The 13,287-nt window shown below is 45.0% G+C and overlaps 1 protein-coding gene across 1 annotated transcript in view; it reads right to left on the reverse strand.

Moving 5' to 3' along the window:
- Nucleotides 1-7,884: 7,884 nt before the first annotated feature.
- The window catches only part of LOC139766582 (uncharacterized), a 36,423-nt gene continuing 31,020 nt past the window's right edge, over nt 7,885-13,287 (reverse strand). Inside the window, exons 33-41 of the mRNA XM_071695432.1 lie at nt 13,059-13,250; nt 12,146-12,274; nt 11,670-11,838; nt 11,421-11,542; nt 10,790-10,866; nt 10,188-10,370; nt 9,486-9,675; nt 8,996-9,096; nt 7,885-8,095 (exon numbers count right to left, since the gene is read on the reverse strand). Of these exons, the coding sequence (XP_071551533.1) occupies nt 8,014-8,095; nt 8,996-9,096; nt 9,486-9,675; nt 10,188-10,370; nt 10,790-10,866; nt 11,421-11,542; nt 11,670-11,838; nt 12,146-12,274; nt 13,059-13,250 (1,245 nt within the window). The 3' untranslated portion in view covers nt 7,885-8,013. The remainder of the gene's footprint in view (nt 8,096-8,995; nt 9,097-9,485; nt 9,676-10,187; nt 10,371-10,789; nt 10,867-11,420; nt 11,543-11,669; nt 11,839-12,145; nt 12,275-13,058; nt 13,251-13,287) is intronic.

Below are 13,287 nucleotides of genomic sequence, written 5' to 3' on the forward strand. Positions count from 1 at the left end.
AGAACGCATCTGTTGAATATACAGTAGAACTTGGTCGATCATAATCAGCTTAGGTTAGACCCGACCAGCGTGAGAACCTAGACTCATTTCACTCCATGCTGACAACTACAGATGCCCAGGGCCCAACTCTTGTCTCAAATCGGGATATTTGCTCGCCAGATTCAGCGTTCAGTACTTGTTCGGGTGTCAGTTGGTTTATTTGCTTCATCACAATCTTACAACATCCCCTTCGCGTAATCAAGATTGGTTTGAAAGTCATAGAAACATAAAACAGAGAAACACTACACAGACATAGACCTACAAACATACATATACATGCACTTACTCTCATACACACTGATATATATATACACACACAAACACATATAAACAACTATACACATAAAACAGGAGAAATACGTACATATATATACAAATAAACACAACAACGAATCGCATTCAGTAAAATTTTTACGTTAAGAAATATTCCATCTTCGTCTGCCTTGAGAGCAACACTCGGGGAAAGTCTTCAACCTTCCCTTCAGTAATTCACTAAAGAAACCAGCTCAGATTTCTGCCCAGCTCTCAAGCCGAAAAATACGTTTCCTTCATTTTCCACCTCAAAATATTCACAATTTTCTGCATCTTTCAGCCATCATGCTGCAGACGCGACACGAGTCCTGATGACATAACTTACGTGGTTCAGGGACGAGTTAACCTTCCTCCAACATGAATCCGAGGGCCAGCTGTTGGGTGACCCACACCGCCACACATCACTGTCTCCTGGGAACATCACACGCACTGCTATGGTGAGAGATGGTGAGAAGATGAACGATATATAGTTTTTTACCCTTCAGAACAGAAGTGATGGATTGGATATAGCGTGTGTGTGTGTGTGGGTGTGTATGTGGGTGTGTGTGTGGGTGTGTGTGGGTGGGTGATTACGTGTTTGTACTGTACGAGGAGGGAGTTTTACGCTCGTGGAGCCTTCATCTCTTGAATATTCGCTACTATCACACAACTTTTTATACTTTGCTATGCTCCTTGCATTTATAACGTCCACTTCCAGGTTGTTCTCTTCTTCCAACACTTTATACCTACAATAGTTACTCCTGTATATCTTTTCTTTAGTTTCTTGCTGAGTTTCATGTAATATCCTCCGGTTGTTCCATCCCTACAGAGTTTCGAAGGACACCATCCCGACACGCTTTGTTACTGTGAACCTTTCCCTCTGGTATCATTCGCTGGTGGAGGAGGAGCCTCCTCCTACACACCGCTCTCGCTCTGAGGCAAAACCCTTCCATTTTCTGTTCCATAGAATTCCAAAACAAACATAGTCTTTGTCCCGCGGCGCACATCGACCATCCCGAACAGAGGCAGCGTCGCTTCGTGTTTATCGACTCTACGGGAACGTAGGTAGGCTGTTACGAACGAGCGGTGATGCTACAGATCAACAGGTAACACTATACTGTTGGTCCTATTTGCTATTAGAGTACGAATGCACAGAATTGCATGAGCATCGTAGCATCGCATGCATCCATCAGGAGAGTGGCCAGTTTGAGGAAGGTTCACGTCAGGATGAAAGTTTGTGGAGAACGTCCGCCAACGTGTCTCATATAAGCCGAGGCTCAGACATCGTCACTAGCGTAACGCTACGATAAAAGATGCTACATTAGGGTAGCGGTATCGCCCACGAAGCCCTGACGGCTAACCAATATGTCATCATCAGAGCCCCATGATGTGTTACTATACCGTCAACACCGACCCCAACAGACCAGGGAAGAGGGACATGTTATCTCTACGGAATGGAAAACTTTCTCACTGATACGCCACAGTGTCAACATATGATACCCATTTTGTCCCAGAATCTCCTCCCTTTGCTACATTGGTCTCGGTCAACTGGTAAGACCAGTGGTGACTTCCGTTCTGCAGGAATGACGATCAGTGAAGGTTACTGCCACAGCTGCCCAGTGACGACAACAGGAGTAGATAAGAGATTCTTATGAGTCAGTAAACCATGCGCCCTTGTGGGGCTTCACCCATGGTATATGATTAAGTCATTATTCATCACTGATGAGTCTTTGGTATATAGGAATAACTAGAATATACAGTGCCAGCTACCTCGAAGCTCTGGACGTGTATTTTTAATTCTTGCTAATGGGGGAAGAGAAGGAGCAGCTCTTTCTTGTGTTGACAACACCAGACTAGATGGATGAAGGTCCAGGGTTGTCAGACAAGGACGGCTGTTCCCCTGATTACTCATCCCCCTTCCCCACCGGCTGATCTGTGGAGGACACCTTCACACAACCACGTATTCCTCTTGACACTTTCTGTTGTCAGTTTGTCCCGCTGGCAGAGTTCAGTTTGGAGAAGACCGGATATAGTTGACTTAGAAAAAAAAAGGATGATATTCATATGCAATTTTAAATGTCACACATGTTTATACGTGAGGGAACACATGCGATACATGTGTCTCAGCACAAAAGACACGTAGATGTAAAGAGCTTATTGATCCGTCACTAAATCTTCCTCTAAATGTTTCCTGTTTCTTGACAGTGATGACAACGCACCGTGGGTCCCCGAGGAGCTCTTGCCTCACGTCCTGCTTCTTTGTTCTCCAGCATGAAGTGAGTGTTGGTGGTGGTGGTGGTGGCGGGTAGGTAGTTGCGGGGATGTTGGTGGTAGTGGTAAGGTAAGTAGTGTTGGTGGTGGTGATATGTAGGAGAACCTAAGAAAGCCATAGAAGAGGCGAGTTAATGGTCTATGATGAGGTTATGTGCTGGAGGGACGGATAAAGCATCGTAAATTCCTATGTAGATGAAGTACAATGGAGCAGCTGGCTCCTCCCCGGAAACCCCTTCCCTCCAGCGCATCATCCTGCGGGAAGACCATGCTGGAAATTATACTGGTATGGAAATTCTACTGGGCAAGGCTTTTGTTTTTAAGCTTAATATTTCTAGCTACGAAATCAGACGTTAGGTCAGCTTTAAGCCTTAATCCTCTCGAGGAGGAAGGAAAGGAACTATTTTCTTTGTAGTTATTTCCATCATGATTCCAACAGTCTAGATTGCTAGACTTCTGATTTCGTTGGTGTTCGAATGAGTGGGCAGACAATTACAATGACGTTCCCAGTATTTCAGTTGATCAAGATGTTTCAGTTGGTTCAGGCGTACTGTGTCGGTGGAGATGAACCTGTCCTTCTCTGGGGGGGGGGGAAAATAAGTCGTTGTCCTCCTCCTGCTTGATGGACAATGATAGATCAGTTCAGCAGCCCAATAGGTTATGTCACTTCCAGATTCTGTGCACACAATAACCGTCTGTCTGAGTGGCAGATTCATTAAGGTTATTGCTATCAAACGTGATGTTATTGTCTCGATCTCTCATCTTTAATGACATAATACTTTGTTCACTAAACCTATTCCGTGTTTTGTTATTGTTCACTAGACTTTTTTTTCATCATTGTTCACCAGACTTATCTCGTTATTCATTGTCATATAATTTCACTTGTTAAGATTTATATTTGAATTAATGTCCCATCTTCACTGTGCAATATCCATGCTGAACCTTCTACATGAGTGAGGGAGGCTGCACGTGTTTTTACATTGGTCCCTATTGACCCTAACCTGTCCTGTTGTGAATCCTCCTCACTCCATATTCTCACCCCATTTTCCTCTCATATTCCCTCACCCTGTGTTCCTGTTGATACGCCTTTTATGCTCTCATTCCCTCACACTGGTCACTCGTCTCCCTCTCACTCTCCAGGATTTTCATTTGTTTTTCAATGAAGGAGTAACGAGCAGCAATGTCATAGTGCTCCCTGTTGTGTACTGGGACATGTTGACTATGTATTGTATGTTGCCGCCAATTACCTTTTTCGTACCTTCAGGTTATTCATGGATGATCCACTCGTGCTGCACAGGCCAGGTGGATGATTCCCCCGTACTGGCACAGGGCAGGTGGATGATCCCCTCGTGCTGGTATGGGTCAGGTGGATGCTTCCCTCGTACTGGCACGGGTAAGGTGGATGAGCCCCTGCTGATGGCACTGGGCCAGATGGATGCTTCGCTCGTCCTGCCACGGGTAAGGGTGGATGATCCCCTGCTGATGGCACGGGGCCAGGTGGATGATCCCCCGCTACTGGCACGAGCCAGGTGGATGCTTCCCTCGTGCTAGCATGGGTCAGGTGGATGCTTCCCTCGTACTGCCACGAGTAAGGGTGGATGATCCCCTGCTGATGGCACGGGGCCAGGTGGATGATCCCCTGCTACTGGCACGAGCCAGGTGGATGCTTCCCTCGTGCTGGCACGGGTCAGGTGGCTTGATTCCTCCGTGTACCCACAGGTTACCTGGATGATCTGTTTGTGCTCGCTTATGACTTGACTTGCGTTAAGGTTTTCCTTGCTCTTTGTGTGTGTGTCTTGCTTCGTACAGCCTCACTTCGTCTCTTCCGTACCCTCTCTACCTGCATGATTACCTCTGTTGGTCGTTGTTGATCTTTATAGCTTAAGTGATGGTACTGCTCTTAGCTCATGGTGTGCCTGGCATAGTAGTGTTCTTCTTCTCTCACATTGTTGCTAAAATCCAGCAAAATCAATCATACATCTTCTAAACGAGAACTTTAACCCAACTGAGGTAGATTCCACTATCGACAGTCAAGAATTATCGCCTCAGATTTACTCAGGTCTTTTCTCTCTCCTCAGTCACCCTCAACATGGCGGTAGGACTCGTCGACACTTGATACCAAGACCTATGTCTTATTTACCTTTGTTGTTGCTTAGACTATCTCAAACCTCCACCCATTTCTGAAGGAAGGTAAAAGTGGACACGAGCCACCATGTAACTATGATCATCAGCACAAGTTCCAGGACAAAGCTTGGGATGTTTTTCATCCCTTGTATTCCCCCATGCCAGACTTTTCTCATATAGGATGATCAGTGAGGAGCCACCTCGTCTCCTGCAGGCAAAGTCGACTCCCACGGCTGTTTACGCCTGCAAAACGCTAAACATATTTCAGTTGAGCTCGCAAGTTCTTTAAGAGGACAACACTTGGCATACTTGTGCCGTAAGATACGTCGTCCACCAAAGTTCTCGTCCACAATGGGTCAAAGAAATGGCCTTCGAGAAGTTTAGCAGATCTTATAGATGGACGAGCACCACAATATCCATAGATGGTCTAACTTTGAGTCGGTAAAAAAATAGTAGAAAAGGGGAATAAAAGAATTGAGCAGGATTTGTGATGGGTATATAGCCAGGTTTAAAAGATGGGGTTAGACGTCAGATTGTGGTGTTGGAAGAGTTTCTTCCAGGTTGGGAAGTGTGTCTGATTCTGGCATTTGGGCAGGAGACTGACTGACTGGCTGGGGGGTGTTCTTAGTGGATCTCTCGTGTAGTAAATGATGGATGGAGATTCCTAAGTAAGTAACTTTGAGGTAGTTGTTAATCTCAGCAAACAGTTAAAGCAGTTCTCAGATATTATCTCTAAGCTCTGCATAATAGCTGTACCTTTGGTGCGGGGAAAATAAACAAAGAGGTTCAAGGAGAACAAGGAAAGTAATTCATTAAGTTTTCTAGATTACATTAGTAGGTTTTCCTGATAGCAAACTTACAGCATCTTAGCCTCTACAGTCCTTTTCTTCTTTCCAGTCCAGTCTTAGGGATTTAGGCTTCGAATAGCTTCCCCGATGCAGTCTTCCTCAGACTACCCCTGCCACTAAATTGTCCTTCCCTCGTCTCTTACGATTTTCATTTGTCGCGAAGTTCTTCGTCCCTTTCCGCAGACTGTCTGTTCTCGAGTTCCTCGATCATTCCCTTTTGTTCACTGTCGTACGGAAATACTCTGGAAAAAAATGGTAGAAGAAATTAGTCCAAAACATAATATGCAAGCTACATTCCCCACCTACCAGGCCACACACCACTCATAGAATAGATTCCACACCTCCGTTGCAATGGTTCTTTGGGGAAGATAAAGGCAACTGAATAAGGGCGTCCCTTTACTGACGACTATAAAGGACCTGTTCACAATTGTAGAACTATTTGCTATCAGAGTAATGCCTGAAAATAATCTTGCATACTTTTCCCCATTTACTTTTTCCTGGTGGAAGAGCTAAGGAAGGTCCATATGTAAAAACTACTACTTAAGGTACACTTCAACATGGGGAAAAGATAGAAACTCTTCAGTGTACCTGGGTACGTACAGTATATGGCCGGAGGTTCTCTGTTGTTGACACCACAATTGATGAAAAGTAAACACACCATCAGATCCGGACCCTACAACCCTCCTACCCATCTTGTGATCTACTGATACATTCTTACCCTTCCCTCTGTCTCCTCTTCATTGCACTGTCTTAAACTCTATTCCTCTCGCATGACCTCCCTCTCACCTCGACTTATGCATCTATCAATTCATTTCTATCCTTCCTTGCCTCTCTTACCCACATAAACCATCATAGCTCACTGTAGCCTTACCTTCCCTCACTCTCTCATGCCTTACTTTCCCTCACCCTACCTTTCCTTAACCCCAGTCATCCTTGCCTTCACTTCCTTCTCCAAATCCTACACCAACTTTCCTTTGTCTTACCTTCTCGAGCTGTCGCTCCTCACTCCCCTTTGTAACTCGGGAATGGTATTCGTTGCACATACCGCTACACTCGCGAGGAGGAGTACGTTAGCCCAAGGACCTCCTCCTCCTCTCAGACGGCCCCCACACTCACCCACTCCTCGACCTGGGACTTGCAGGAGGCTACCACGCTGTAGCCAGACCCACACCACCGCAGAATTTCATACGCAGCGAGGCTATACCGTACCCAATATCCATTCATCCACAGGGAATCCGATCAACTCTGCATGCTAATATCACGTTTACAGGTCCACTTCCCGCCGCTCGAACCATTAAAGTCCTGGGACCATAGCAGTTTCCCCAGAGTCTTACTAATTGTGTAACCGACCTGCCGAGAAAGTTCACACACACACACACACACACACACACACACACAAAACGAGCCCCCATCGCACAGTGTTCGTGTAGGGTCGCAGCCACCAACGAGTGTAGGAGACAGGGTGTGCGAGGCGTGCTGGGTGCGACCCACAACAGAGAACAAAGGAGCATGCATACATCAGGCCTCATCACTTTCATCCGGAGGACCACTTACAGGTGCAGGTCTCTTGGCCAAGGTAGTATCTCTAAATGCTGACAGCAATCCGTCTGGTGTCCTGTTGCTCTCGAGGACGGGACCGTGGGATGTCAATCTGGTATCCATTTAATTATGGGAGGAATTTCAGGTTCAGCGAGCGACAACTTCAACCTCTGTTCCTGTACCAGATCGCTTCTGTAAGATCACCGCTTCACTGCTTTACCTATATATTGTGACCAAGAATAGGAGACAAAATACGTCTAGACTACATGAACACATTTAGTCTATAAATGCTTTATAGATGTTTTAATCGTAAATGAACACAAACTAGGGAAGAGATATATACACCTAACTGTATTTTGTACATAGTGACATGGGCTTTTTGTTTACTTGGTAGCCCTACGACACAGAGGGCAAACTCTGCATTCTTCTAAATATCCCGTAACATTTCCAATATTGATAGGAAGGCCATCACTGTCGACTATGGCATGTTATCCGGTGGAGGTTTTAGCATACATCTACTTAGACATGCATAATTTACCTTCGTATCTGGACCTGCTTATGCAAGTTGGTGATAATTACAGATCATGTACATAGTACACGATCTTACAACCTGCAGCCTCTACATATCTCCTAATCACCCATTGGCCTGTAAAACTTGGTTCTTGTGGTCACTTCTATCAGACTCTCTTCTCACCTGGTCTAGTCATTGAATTTCAAAGTTTCCTACCTTCCAACCAAAACTCGTTTCTTAAAAAGGTCATAAGAACACGACTTTTTTAAACGGACATTAATTTAATTAACATAATATTATTATACATTTGTACATCAACAATGATTTTAAATTTGTCTTCAGGTCTTCCACCAGCGAGTCGAGCCATACCGCATCGGATGGGTGGTGTGTTTACACTGCCAGAGGGTTGTACGGAGAGAAGGTCCAATCGGGCCTCTGCATCTCTCCAAAAGGTTTCTCCTGCTGCGTCTGCCTGCAGGAGACAGATTCAGGTTAGTTAAATGTGAAAGTTAAAGCACGAGATAAACCCAGACACCAAAGGCTTCTGGGAGTACTGTATTTTACGTGAGACTTTAAGGATCTAACGATACCAGGTTCTGACTCGAACATACTGCTCCTCCTCTCGTCACCAGACTGGAGGACAACCCGTCTAGTATAAGGAGCAATCCACACTCCATATGCATCATTCCCTCATGGTTTAAGGATGATATGCCGACTGCCAGGCGAGACCTAACTCTTCCTACAGTCGCTACCGTGACGTGGTTAAGAAACATTGTGACGCACTCGTCTTACACTTCAGTGCATTTAAGATTCATCCCTCAACACGGAACAAATACTTGCCAGTGTAAATTAACTTTCTAAAGTCTGAAGACATGATTCACAACCAGGGAACTTTAGTTACATCCCTCCCAATCAGGGTATGGCATAATTTTCCCTAAACAAAGAAAGGAAACCCCAGTTGATGAAATTAGAACCCAAAGTTCTTAAACTCACACAGGCAAGTTTGTTCCCCTCCCACAAGTAAAGCAGATACTATTCTCCCATCACCATGCTGGAGGAAGCACCAGAAGCAGTCTTCATGGACAGCCCCTCAAGGTATACATATCATAGCACCATCTGACCCTCTCGTGGAAACCCGACAACCACTAAAGTGATGTACACACGACGTCGCTTACGCAGCGGAGCCTCCAGCTGCCAACACCAGGACATGGAACGAGACACAAGAGTTCTCCCAGCTCCAGCCAAGTAGTACAATGCAAGACGGACGACTCCTACATGCGCGAAAACCCTCTTCAGTGTGATCTAGCTTTTGTTTCAAACACCTACACGACACAGTCTTTTGTTCCTCTCGTTGTACTGGGGTGATACATACGGCGTCAGGGGCGAGGTCAGGTCAATATGGTGAGCCGGGATGTTGATTGCAGTTGGGGAGCCTGTGCTGCTGACCACAGCAGAGTCGATACTGGTGTTCACCTGGATGTACATATACATAAGTTAATGACATTTATATGCGAAAGTTGTTATAATTAGAACTGGTAAACAATCTCTTTTTTTTCCCCAAAATGTTACTTTTCTGTAGATAAAAGATTGAAATATTATGGTCATTAAATGCACAAATAATTCATTTTTTTCTGAGCAATAACTTTGAAAGTAAAATTCTGAATAGTTACAAAACGAACCGAAAAATTCAACTTCGTGTACTTTGCGAATACAGAAATATTTGCAAGTACTCTTTTTCGTGTTTTGCCACACACTGAACTCCATCAACCAAGGCTTATAAATGAAGCCTATACAAAAAAAAAAAATTTGCACTAAACCAATAAGAAAAAAAATCCAAAAAAAAAAAAAGGTAATCTTCAAACCTGATTTCCTTCGTGTTTGAAGATCGGGTTCTCGAAGTTGTTATTGCTGGACGCCACTGGGTTGTAGGAGGTCTTCTTGGATATTGGGTTCCTGTTACTGGATGGGCTACTGCCGGAGGTGACGCCATCATTCACTATGTCCTGGTCGCTCATCACGCCGAAGGCCGGGTTAACGAAGCGGAACACCTGACTGATGACGAAAACTTCACATCATCAAGATGAAGGAACAAAACTTCTTAATGAATGAACCTATTTAACCTGCGTCATCTAGACGGATTCCACAGTTGAACGTCTCTCTCTCTCTACTTATGAATCTATACAGTAGCTGTTGAAAGAGGGAATCCAACACCAGGAATTAGAAATAATCCGCAGTTCGGGATGCTAAATAAAGGAGGAACGTGTTCAAAAAGAGAATCACGAGGACCATCTGAGGTGACAAGATATCCTGAGCCAAGGTATATAAGGCTTAAGAGGCGAACCATAGAATTAAATCTAGGGTTCGGGTGTGGATTGTAGGCTCTGCCCTCGGTACACAAGGCAAGATGCGGAGAGAATGCGTGTGCGTGTTTAAACGAGACCATTTTTCGTCTGTTCCTGATAATGATTTGCCGAGGCGTTTTCAAGACGTGTGTACGTAAAATGATACCTACATTTACCTTGAGACTATACACAACCCAACTTACTGCTGGCGGGGTTTCTCACCTTCCTCTCTTGCCTCTCCAGAGTGTAAATGGTTTCTTTTTGTACATGTAGAGACCAAAGGCTGCGAGACCCAGGAACAGCAACACGAGAATCACAGCAACAACGGTGGAGGAGCCAGAACTCGCAGGCGTGACCTGCTCTTCTGCAACCTCACAGTGCAGACCTGTATGACCTGCAGCACATCTGCAGGATAATGACACGTTGGAGTAATGCAGGTCTCCAGACTTCCGTGTAATATATACCACTGTAATACATAGCAAGTTGCTAACGTTAAACAAACATTAGATTTTTACTGTTCGCCGATTGCTATGACCGACTTGGCCAGATGAAGATAACAGTCACCAGTTTCGCTTTTGTGGTACACACACAAAAGATTAGTTACGAGAAAGAAATATACTCAAAGGCGAACTATTTCACTTTAAATGTAAATAATTCCAGATAAATAATGTAAATAATTCCAGGCAAGATACAATGAAGGCAAAGCATTTTTTTTTTTTCTTTTGTTCATTTATGAGCAAACAAACGCTGCAACTCCAGCTGAGGGAGGAAGTGTCGCCCACGCACTGCACAGCTGTAGCACTACTGAAGGTACTGGTACTTACCTGCAGGTGTAGTCTTGATCAGAGTGTGGCTCACAAAGTCCTCTGGACTGACAAGGGTTTGTCGCACATGCTGTCAACTGAAGACGAAAGTTAACGTCAGGAGGAGGAGGCAGCACACATCACAATAGACAAGTTTACCAGAGTTCAATATACGGTTCAAATAATCTATTTAAAGAATAGAAACAGACTATAGATAGAATATACTGGCTCTGGAATAGACCCCGACTATAGATAGAATACACTGGCTCTGGGGACATTATAGAAACGCTCAAGATTCTTATCCTTCTGAAATGACTATTACCGTCCAGTAAACCAAACTGTCGAAATACTTTGGGGCACAAAGTGTCCAACGGCTACCGAATGACCATTCCCCATTCTCACTCGGGGAACAGAAACGCAATGTCATTCAGTTCGGTCATTCTGGCTTCATATAAATGCAAATGACGTACCTAACCAAACTCGTGGCTATGCAATACCCCATAAGAGACGACATTAACAAACTTCCGAAGAACCGCTGCCTCATACAAAATCGCGTTGACGCCACACCCTCCTACATTGCTCCCTACCAGAGACTCTCTCGTCTCTACGTCGTTGACATTGTGTTCCCACCTCAGCCTACCACGTTACATACCTCCGCGCACTCTCCTGCCTGTTCCCGCGACTCCTTAAGACCCACTGGACACATACACTTAGCGGTTCCGTTGCTGGACGTGCAGGCGTACCGACATTCCATAGAATCGCATGCGTCTGGTCCTGAGAATGAAATATTGGTAAGGGTCAGGACTGTTATCTTTTAAGTCCACATCATTACTAGTGCCGTATGTAAGGTAACAGTGGCCACAGGTGAGGGCGAGTAACAAAGTAAGAGGAAACGACTTACCATCGTAAAAGACGGGTGAGGAGACGAGCAACGCATGCGCAGTTGACGGTAATGGTTTCAGTTCACACACACTGGCATCGTACTTACGGCAGCGGACGAGGTCATGACCTCCCTTGTTAACCCACATGACCCACTTACCAGTCAGCGTCAGCCCAACTGGCGAATGAACCTGAAGTGATGCTTTCAGTGAGCGAGGTAGGGTCCAGTTCCAGGTTTGAAACGATTCATAAGATTTAAGTAATACTCGAAATTAGCAGATGCATTCATTTAAGCTTTATAAAAGGCTAGAGGATGGAGTAATGAATAATAAATAAAAGATCAGTATGCTTATTTTAGCCTGCCACTTATGCACAAGTGTTTTAATATCAATGTTTATACTTCTGTTCATACGAGGGTATGAGCAGCATTCATCTAGCAGTCGCTTCATTTGGGCGGAGGGATCTCGTGGAGCACAGGAAACGTAGAGTGCAACTCACCTGGTGTTTCTGGACGACCCTGTGGTTGGTGCCCTGCCACGTCACAGTCTCCACGGTGTTGAGCGAGGTGTCCGTCCAGTACACTCTGGCCTTCCCCTCGTCCGCCACCACGGACCCGCATCGCACCACCTGAGGAAGGCCACAGTCATCGGCATTATTCGCGTGTTGAGGTGGTGGTACGTCCAGCTACCACAGGAGGTCATCACCACACCTGCTGGATGAACTGTAGATATACAGGTAACGATGAGGGGAAGACTCAGACTATGTCCTTACAGTGGCAGATCACTCGACTGGTACACATTACATCAGGGAACTCTTGTAGCTAATCATGTGTGGCAATTACGTTCATACGATGGGAACTTTCGCCATGGTAAACATTAAGAATGTCTTATATCGATGGATAAGTAAAGCAAGTCTTGACAAGCATCAGCAAAGCAGGTTAGAGATTGTGGTGAAGGGAACACACACTGTCGAGTTACGTAACGTAACCAATGCCTTTTTGAATATTATATAACAGTGTTGATGATATGGTAGTACGTTATGTCAGTCGTCTGAGGGAGGAATGAGTGGATATCATTGCATTTCATGTAATTAAGAGTGGCTAGTGACCGTTCTACTTAACGCAAGTATTAACGAGACAAATTAGTAAATGGGTGAAAGCAATACTAAAAGATTTTAAGAGAGTACATTTGCTCTCATAAGAACAAACTTAAGGTCATAACCTGGCCAATAATCCATCTACATAAGCCGGACTTTCATCATATTCATCCTTGACCTACTCACTAGGGAGAGCAACCATCAATCGATGATATTTTCCAGTCAGAGTGAGGAAATCAGTCATTCTGCACTACAGGCACCCACAGAACTGTACACCCTACCTCCTCCTGTCTGTCCTCACGTCAACACACAGTACCTTGTTCTCCCAGAGCACCTGTCGTCCTGAGCCATCCAAGAGAGACGCCACAATTTCTGCCTCGTTCTCTTGACCCAGGTTATTGGTGCAATACAACAGCATGCGCTTGTGAGTAGCCACATAGGTCGAGGGAATCACCTTGTTAACGGCGTGGTAGACAAGGCCACACTCCTTATTGTGCATCCCACACACCTATGTCACACAAGGAGGATGAACAGTGTTAAACCAT

The sequence above is a fragment of the Panulirus ornatus genome, chromosome 58 (genome assembly GCF_036320965.1).
Source record: "Panulirus ornatus isolate Po-2019 chromosome 58, ASM3632096v1, whole genome shotgun sequence".
In the NCBI taxonomy this organism is placed as follows: domain Eukaryota; kingdom Metazoa; phylum Arthropoda; class Malacostraca; order Decapoda; family Palinuridae; genus Panulirus; species Panulirus ornatus.